Source organism: Hipposideros armiger, unplaced genomic scaffold (genome assembly GCF_001890085.2).
Source record: "Hipposideros armiger isolate ML-2016 unplaced genomic scaffold, ASM189008v1 scaffold_1051, whole genome shotgun sequence".
Lineage (NCBI taxonomy): Eukaryota > Metazoa > Chordata > Mammalia > Chiroptera > Hipposideridae > Hipposideros > Hipposideros armiger.
Genome location: NW_017732401.1, coordinates 275,624 through 285,354, shown reverse-complemented (window position 1 = coordinate 285,354; position 9,731 = coordinate 275,624). Strand labels below are relative to the sequence as shown.

The 9,731-nt window shown below is 33.1% G+C and overlaps 1 protein-coding gene across 6 annotated transcripts in view; it reads right to left on the bottom strand.

Annotated features, from left to right (window-relative positions):
* The window catches only part of KIF20B (kinesin family member 20B), a 72,955-nt gene that overhangs the window by 47,465 nt on the left and 15,759 nt on the right, over nucleotides 1-9,731 (bottom strand). For 4 of the 6 annotated variants that reach the window (XM_019631893.1, XM_019631894.1, XM_019631896.1 and 1 more), the window contains exons 9-17: nucleotides 9,208-9,319; nucleotides 8,236-8,307; nucleotides 8,005-8,151; nucleotides 7,152-7,314; nucleotides 6,299-6,586; nucleotides 3,982-4,121; nucleotides 3,268-3,406; nucleotides 2,116-2,344; nucleotides 1,186-1,238 (exon numbers count right to left, since the gene is read on the bottom strand). In XM_019631893.1, the coding sequence (XP_019487438.1) occupies nucleotides 1,186-1,238; nucleotides 2,116-2,344; nucleotides 3,268-3,406; nucleotides 3,982-4,121; nucleotides 6,299-6,586; nucleotides 7,152-7,314; nucleotides 8,005-8,151; nucleotides 8,236-8,307; nucleotides 9,208-9,319 (1,343 nt within the window). The remainder of the gene's footprint in view (nucleotides 1-1,185; nucleotides 1,239-2,115; nucleotides 2,345-3,267; nucleotides 3,407-3,981; nucleotides 4,122-6,298; nucleotides 6,587-7,151; nucleotides 7,315-8,004; nucleotides 8,152-8,235; nucleotides 8,308-9,207; nucleotides 9,320-9,731) is intronic. The other 2 variants (XM_019631895.1, XM_019631898.1) reach the window with 1 other exon arrangement.

The following is a 9,731-nucleotide window of genomic DNA, read 5'->3' as shown; positions in this document are numbered from 1 at the left end:
ACAGCTAAGATGCTGAACAACAGCTCAACCTGGAGCTGGGCTGCCGTGAGTCGCCGGCAATGGCGTAGGCTGCATCCCCTGCTGCAGTGGGTTGCCATGGGCTACCGTGTGTAGCCAGCAGCCAGCGTGAGCGGCCCTCAAGCCGCCGTGAGCGGCCGTCCAAAAGCCCCAGTGCTGTTCCCATCCCCCAATTCCCCAATAAAAATCTTAAAAAAAAAAAAAAGAGTACAAAATAAAAGTCTAAAAGCGCTACCAACCAGCTTATTGGTTTCCTCTCTTTTTTTGTAATTTAGGAGAAAGATAATGGGGTTTTATTTTCTATCTTGCACAGTTTAATACAACTGAATTTTTACAACTACCATCTAACATTTTTATAACTAGAAAAAAATAAAGGAAAAAATTACGAACTGTCTAAATAGTAGCTGTAATGTCTTCTGCTAAGTACATTATTGTGATTATTTCCTTAAATACTGGATATTAAATACCAAGATCTTGAATCATTTATATCTGATCATATCTTAAAATATTTAGTTCTTTAGAAAGATAAATATAAGTTAAAATAAGAAGACCCATACCTGAGAAGGTTTCAGGAAAAATAGTAAGTTTAGATCTCTAAATTTACCTCATTTCCATGTATACTTGTATTTTCACATTTCAAATCTATCTAAACCATTTGGAATGATTATCTAATTTGAAGGTACCAGGGGCCAGAGATCTTCAGAATTCCAGTGCTGCACACTGCTCATGCCACATCCCATAATTTAAAACACTCAGTAATTTCAGACAAAACAAACACAGTTTAAAATAGTCTAATCGACACCATGCACCCAGTAAGAAAAAAAAAATGACACAGATCTATATGTGCTGATGCAGAAGTAACTCCAACCCATCTTTTAAGGGAAGAAAGCAAGACACAGATCTCATTTGTATAAAAATTTTAAAAGGTGTATGTATGTGTGTATGTGTTCTATATACATAAGTAAATATTTTCTAAAAGGAGTAAAGAAATTTTCCAGTGGCCATCACTGAAAAGAGGGATGAGGGTGAAGATATATATTTTTCAATTTTTTTTATCACATTTATTTATTACTTTAATTATTTTTAAAATAAATGTACCTTGTCATAATTCATGCCTTCAATTAATTAAGTTCCTTATCAAGACAAAAATAAAGCTTAAAGTATTACCTCATTAGATTTCTCAAGCTCTTCAACCAATGAATTTAAGTTAATTTCTGATTCTGAAAAAAATAAAAATATTGAAAAAAAATCTAAGCATCTAAAAAAATATATCACTGAATAATCACAAAACATAAGCTGCTATATATATGGACACTTTAGTGTTATATTCAAGGAAAAGGATTTCTGACAACACTAGAAACACACAGCAATCGGTTACTCATTCTACCACCACAGGGTACTGTTTCTGAAAAGGCCACTTTCAACACTCAGGATAAAAATTTATGACATATGCTAAAAGGTAAAAAATCTCTGGCGTAACTTCAGGAAAGAGAAGGCACTCGTACCTTTCTGGTCTACTTCATAATGTAGAGGAACCACTTACCTGCTGTTTTCTACCCATTCTGTTTCACAGATAAAAGGACAGAGCACTTCATCTAAGTCTTTAACACCTAGCTATGACAATCATATATGCACATATATATATGAATATATATTTCTCTCAAATATTAAATGAAGTACCAATCTAACAAACCTCTTAAGACCACTCCCCAGGAGTCACTCTATCCCAAACTTGCAAGCCAAGAGTAGAATCTACAATCGCATAAGAGTTCATAAAGAATTTAGAAGAATAAAATTTACAGCTTTATAATTTCCTATGAGATTTCTTAATTTGCTGATGAAGTTAATACTTGGTTCTTCCCCTTTTTTTGAGAAGTCCATTTTATAATATTAGTCTAAAGGTTAATGAGGGCAAAAAAATATTTTTAATAGTGAATTACTGTAAAGCCATAAAAATGGTAAAATATGAACTATGTTATCCAAATCAAGTAATTTTCTGGTCATTATGGCAAATAAGCTGCATAAAGCTCTTATACTAACCAGCTTTCTTTTTATGCATTTATATCATCTAAATATGAATAAAGCACATCTACTTACCATTTTCTCTCTTTTTTAACTCTTCCTGGGTTTTGACTAATTCTTCCTTGGTTTTTGCTAATTCAGCTTTAACTTGATTAAACTTTATTTCTAAACAAGCAATAGCTTCCTGGGGGTCAGCAAGAGATGCAATATATAAGTGAGCAATTTCAGCCTGTTTCTTAATATCAGTGACATCATCTTGAAGGGAATCAATAATATCTTCAATTCCTATATAATTACGTGCTTCCTAAAAATAGCAAAAACCACATGCCTAATGTTAACAGTGGCTTTCACTCTTACAGTGTGGTACCATCTGATTTACAAAGTTTTAAAAACACATAGCAAAAAATCCACAACTTGGAATTTTACATAAATTATATCGAAGTATCTCCAATTATGAAAAAGTTATGTTCCGTTACTCATTTTCTCCTTTATGGAACATAAGACATATTTCCCTCTAAAACCAACACTATAAGCTGTGATAAGTCATTATAGAACAATGATTATCTACAATAGTTCAGGTGCACTTTCAGTTAAGGCTTTGGTTGGGACAGCCGAGAAAACAAACCTCCATTTTCACAACTCTGACCAAGACCCAAACCATGTCAGGGACACATAATGATAGTTTGACAGCAAGGGCCTGGACATCATCATCCTGGGCCCCTGAACTGATTAATTAAAAAATAAAACAATAACAGAACACCACAAAAAGATGTGATCAATTTCAGCCTCAGTGGAAGCATGTTTCTTCAATAGTAGGGAATGGTCAGTTGGCTAGAAAGAGCAATCCTTTTTCTACATAAAGGTTTTTGTTTTAACCAAAGCAGTAAGTAAATGACCCATTAGGTCCCTTATACCTTTAAAAGTCTGTTAAGCTTAAACGAATCTGAGAGGGGCATTCCATAATCGGACAAAAAAGGAACCCATTTACCTATAATCAATATTGACTCATGCAACACCAAAATGATATAACCGAGAAATAAATTTTTCAAGTCCAATTGCTATATTTAAACTATATGTGCTTACATTCCCAACAAAGCATGCTTAATTATAATAAAGCTACGTAGTAAGTTTTTAAATTCTAAAGTATATTAATGTTTCTCCTCATTGCTGTGTACACTAAATCCTGTACCAAAAACCTCAGTGGATTTAATAGTTCAATTAACATACTTTGGCTTGAACTTTCATGGTACAAGCTTGATTCACTGGTTCTTCTTGAGTATCACTTTTATCAACCAAATCTTTGAAGATAGCCAAACGACATTCGGCATTTTCTTCTAATATCTCTCGTTCCTGAAGGAGTGTTTCCCTGCATAACACAAATGAATCCATTGAGAAAGAGAAAAAGCACTACTGTGTTTTTGTCTTAAATTTCTAAGTACAGTATAAATTAAAAGATTTAAATAATTATTCATGTATAATTCAGAATCACCATGAAGATTAGTAACAACTATTTTCAAGCCTACATAAAGAGGTCAGAATTCAGGAGCTCCCTAATATAAGTTAAAAAAAATTTTAACAAGTTAAGCGCCATGTCAGTCACCGATGACTGACACTATACTTTCCGTTCGGACTGCATCAGTCACCGGTGACTGACAATATACAATTTAAAAAACTGTATTCTTCTATTAGGAAAACTAATTTCCCTTGAATTGCTTTCACACATTTCTTCTACTGACATGGTCACTGTTATGGGTCAAGAAAAATTTTTTAAACTGCACTGGAACACGAACCACAGACAACTGACTGAAAAGAAAGCATATCGGTGAAATTGGATATCGCGGGCTAAACGGAAAGGAAGACAAAAACAGGCTTGGCGCTTAACGTGTTAAACAAGTAAATAAAATTCTCAGTTTTTACCAGGACATGAAAGAAATAACTTACTTAAAGTCAGCTTCCCGTTGAGCCAAATATTGAGTAAACTCCTGGGTAACCTCTTCACGAATTCTAAATTCCAATGTTAACTTTTCTTTTCTTTCATTTATCAGTTTTTTTTTCAAGTCTTCTATTAAGTCCAACAGTTTCTAAAACATATATTAAAATTCTAATAAAATATTTATGTGCCAAGAGAAAACTTTTCATTTAGTTGACTATAATTATGCATCCTTTGAATACCGAGCGATAATAATCTCATTGAAAATTATATATTTGCAGATTAATCTGAAAAATCTGGTGGGCCTCTCCACATTTTAGAAACGAGCTTATAGTAACTGAAATCTCTTCACTGTCTAGCTACATTAAGAAAGAAAGGAAAGGGAAATTTGAGCACCTATTATCCACCAGCAGCTACTTTGGGGAGTTTCTATTTGATTTCATTCAATCCACACAACCTTCCGTGAGCTTGGTAAGAGCATTCACATTTCATGTGTGGGAGAAGTAAGAACAAGGAATGTGGCAAATGCTTGAGGTTGGGTTTAAAATTAGTCTGTCAAAATCTAAAGCCTAAATGTTATAGAGAGCAGTTACTAAGTACCCCAAAACACTTTCCAAAATGGCAGAGATGTTATTAAACTTATCTTATTGGGCTTTTATAACTATTCAAGTGTGAGCAAAAATTCTTTGGCCTTTGAAAAAATATAATCAGGCAATATGGACAATAAATAAAGCAATTAACACATGACATGGACAGTATAGATGTGCAATAAATTATAGAATATAAAAGCCTGATATTCTAAGGTTTCTGATTAAAATTTCTCAATAATAAATTAACCAATTAACTCTCTCAAAGCTACATATCTTGCAATGTCTCAATTTTATATTTGAAAATATTTCTATAGACATCCTGACTTTGAAGTTCCAACTCTAAGAACTTATACTGAGGTAAAGTAAAGCAGGTCCAATCACATAGTGACTAGATAAACTGGAACTAGCAGCATGTGAAGTCTTCATGCTCATTTCCAATCAACAGGTGCAACGATGGCTTTCAGGGAAACTGAAGTAAACTATTAAAATGAGTATTTAACCCAATACATTGTCTATCTAGTTGGATTCCACAGTCTAAGAGAGTATTATGATGTGAGATGTGTCAACACTATGAAAGCATATCCATGAGCGCAAGGTTACCAGTGTTCCTGGGACTCTGGTAAGAAGACTCCATGTATACATACGTAGTTATCAGGTAATGTGGGCATGATCTAAATTTCAGAATTAATACAACTTAAACATATGTGTGAACTGGATTTGGACAGAGGCTATGACATCTTATTTATTTACCATAAATGTAAGATGACCTAGCAATTCATGTTTTTGAATAGAATAATTGGTACTGGATAGACATTATGAGCATTTGTATTTAAGACTGCAAGTAAAAGTTTGGTGGAACATGCTAAAATCATTGGGTGAAAAGATACTGGGGAACAAGATACGTATTCACATGGTCTCAAAGTATCATCCCACAAATGATATGCTATTTCAAGGGAGAGAGAACTGTAACACAATACACCTTAACCAAGTGAGCAAAACAGCATCACCACGAATAGGGAAGGAATCAGACAACATGTGTCTCCTGATGTGATGCAATAGGAAATTCGCAACTTCACCTATGTAACAGGCTTGCCTAAAGTGTGAGAGCTGAATCATAAGGAAATAATCAGACAAATCCAGATTGGGGGTATTCAATAAGATAACTAGCCTCAGCTTTTAAAAAGTATCTATGTTAAATTAGAGGTAACTAAAGAAACATGACAAGCAAAAGCAACGTGTAAACTATTAATAATTGTAGATCAAAAACAAAGTAGCTGTAAAACGACATTTTGGAACAACGGGAGAAATCTCAATGTGGACAGTATAACAGATTATATTATTGTAACAATGGTAAATTGCTTAGGTATGCAAAAGGCCTGTGATCATGAGGAAAATGTCCATGTTCTTAGGAAATATATACTGAAGTAGATATAAGGTGTCATTATTTCTGCATCTTGTTTCCAAGTGGTACAGGGAAAAAGAAATGTGTATTCATATACTAATCAAAAGAGAATTAAATATGGTAAAATGCTAACAAATGGAACTCCAGGTGAAGAGTAAATGGGTATTTATTTTACTAATCTTCCTGTAGGTTTGAAATTTTTCAAAATATAAAGTTGAGATCTAAAAAACTTAGTGTACTGTTGAAAACACTTGGAAGAGAGGGAGTCCTAAGAATTGTTAACCCTAACTTCAGAATAATAAGCCAAGCTTAGAAGTATGAGTTCTTAATACATACTCTCTTCTCCTCATGGCTAATGAAAGCTTTATCTTCCTCTAATGTTTTATCTAGATCCTCATCAGTAGGTCCAGCTTCCACATTTTGGTTTTCTTCAGCTTCTTCTAGCTCCTCAACCAAATCTTCATTTTCCACCACATCTTCCAGACTACTTTCCCATGAAATCGTAGATCTTTTTACATTTAATATTTTATTATCTGAATTATTAATGTTCAATGATACATCTTCAGATTTGACAGGTCCAAATGATTTCTCTTGAGAGGAATTTAAAATGTCTGGGACACAAACCTATTAAAATATTCAATATGACTTTTAAAACAGAACAGGCAAAAACTGTCCACTAAAAAATAATTTTATAAATTTAAGTCAAATGACAACTCAAGTGTTTAAAATAAAACCTAGGCAAACAAATATTCAAAAAGGAATCAGCACCCTTAAATGAACATTCCATTAACAACAAAGCTAATTATACATGTATACTATAGTATAATGGTTAAATTTATTGTGTTAAGTTCTAAGTACTATTCCTAGCAGGGTAGGGGGGCTACCCGATTAGCCACTGAATGAACCAGAATGGAAAAGCAGACAATAATACTCAGAAGAATAGTACTCATAATTTGTAATGGGTGTCTATTATTAACACTTAATACTGAGGTCATTTTAATCCTAGCAGGGGTAACTTAATCTTTTGCCATGCCCTCCTGCTTGGTGAAATATTTATATTTTAACTTTCAATTATTTCTTAGGTTTACAGTTTTAAGTGCAAAATGTATTATCTACTCCAAGAAAAGAATCATTAATATTCTAATAATAAGAAGCTTAAGAGATTCTGCAGAAGTTTAAATATATTTACTTTTTGTGCAATGGCTGAGAACTTCAACACATTGAGTGTTTCATCATAGGCAAACCAACATTGGCTGATGTTGACAATCATACATATTTTCCCTTTACCATTAAAAAAACTTTGAAAATAGTGTGTCAGTTTACTTTCCCGGAAAGGCACATGTTGTTGAAACCTATGGAAAAAATATTCAAATAATTTTAAGTTAAATGTCATGAAGTCAGGATGCTGATAAATTTTTACAAAAAAATAATTAATCTAGCTATCATGGACTTAAATTCTAAGTTAGTGATTCACTCCACCTGTAATAATCATTTTCTGATTATGTATGTTGGTGTCTTTAAATACTACTAGTACTACTGATACTACTCACAATAACCCATTAGGCAAAATGCTAAGAAAATATCAATGAACTGGGTTGTGTTCTCTAGTATAGAGCAATTATACAACACATGCCATAAAACACCTTAACTAGAAATGATGAAGGCTGATTTATAATAATTTACTCAGCCTAAAATGCTAATTAATGAAGAAATCTATCACATCTAAACACAAAGCACTAGTAAGAATAAAGTGATTTGGATGCTAAATCAGCATCGTGAGAAGCTTATTATATAAAGTGTCTGTCAATATATATTTGTTATGGAAAATATTGTGGTTACTTGATGAGTCACTGACATTGACTGACACTTTTTTATTTCTATCACTTTTTTAAAACCCAAGATCTCTGAGTATTTTAATCATAATCCATACATAGTCATTACATAAGCAGGTTAAAAACAAAAAAGAACTTTCTAAAACTAGCAAAGTTGAAAGTTTAAATATTAAACTACTTAATATACAAACAACACTTTCAGCAACTTACTTTGACTTTTCACTGTTCTTCAAAACATTAATACATTTTCCCAGAGTCAGTAAAGAAGTATTGATGTTCCCAGTCTCTCTTAACCTTTCACCTTCGTTCTGTGTCCTCATGCTTCGTTCTGAACCAGCAAGATCACATAAAGACAATCTGAATAAACAAATAAACAAACTTTAAAAGTTCTTCAAACAAAAAAATTCAAAATAATTACAATTTGAAGAATGCTCAACTTACTCACTGACTCGCATTACACGAGGCGTTTCAGAATCTTCAATCTGTAATATTCTAATAGTGAATATGCTGTGACTAGAAGAAATATACAAACATCAAATATTATCCTTCATTTTAATTTTTACATTCTAAATAGGAGGCGCAAGCATCAAGCATCTAAATCGACATCTATATCCTAATACTAGCCATAGCTCCAGCACTGCATTTGCCAACTAGCTCCAGTGTTCCACTGTCACATGCATTCCCGACTGTCTAAAACCAAATCTCTTATCTTTCTCTTAGCCCCAAATCCCTCAACCCTACTCCTTCTCTTAACATTCCAACTTCTACTAATGGAATTGTTTATAATAAAGTCTCAATTTGCTTGCAAAGATCATATATTAGTTAAAATAATATTATGTACAGCTAATCTTCTTTGAATACATACCTAAACCAAAATATACACCTGGCCTAAATATAGGCTTATCTGGATCATATATAATCTTCATGTCATACTGAGTATGGGGACAGGGTTCTTCCCCCTTAAGAGAAAACCTGTTTTAAATATCTCATTACTTAAACCTATTTCCTTTTGTCTCTCATCCCACAATCCCTTCTATCAAAACATCATTTTCTTAACCTTTTGAGACTGTCTTAAGAGTGTGCATATAGTGTTGTGCTCATGGGGAAGTGGAAAAGACACAGCGGAAAGTCCACCATTACAGGCAATTCAACATACTGAGGTTAGATAGTCATATAAAGAAAAAATAAACCTACCTGAGACTTCGTGCAAATTAGTAAATATTTTCTTAGAACAATAGTCCTGATAGTCACATGTGGTTAGTGCTCTTCAGTTTATAGAATGTCTTTATCCTTAGGGATTCATTTCACATATCAGAAAACCTACTGCACACTTTAATCTTAAATTACTTGTATTTAAATTAGCACAGAATACCCTGGGTGCTTCAGGCTTACACCATAGGGTTTACTCCTTACCTTCTACTAGAAGCATTGTTGAGTTTTGTGAAGGCAACACTCTGGTGCTTTATTCCTAGTTTTAACAGTCTATATGCTTCTTTGGAATCAGATACTTGAATCCATTGTAAATCTTTAAAAAATAAAGAGGACACATATCAATTGATATAAACATAGTGTTTGTTCTACAATGCTTGTTGAAGACTTATAATCTCTTCCCAAAGACACATAATGAAATCTTTCTTTTAGTAACATGCCCTTGATGGAGTCAACTCAGCTATTCCATATTCCACTAGAAAAGAGGCACACAAATGGATATTTAAAAATTTTTCCATAACAGCCCGAGCTGAGCTGCCGCTGAGCTGCCAACAGGTGGCAGGATGGCTCAGCTAAAAAAAAAGAAAAATTTTTCCAGTATTTAAGTTATACAAATACACAGAGTAAATATTCTTCTATAGAGTCAGCCAAAGGGAAAATTTAAAAATAGGTAAGATTCCTCAGAATTAGACATCCAGGAAAAAAAAGAAAAACAAAAACACCGTACA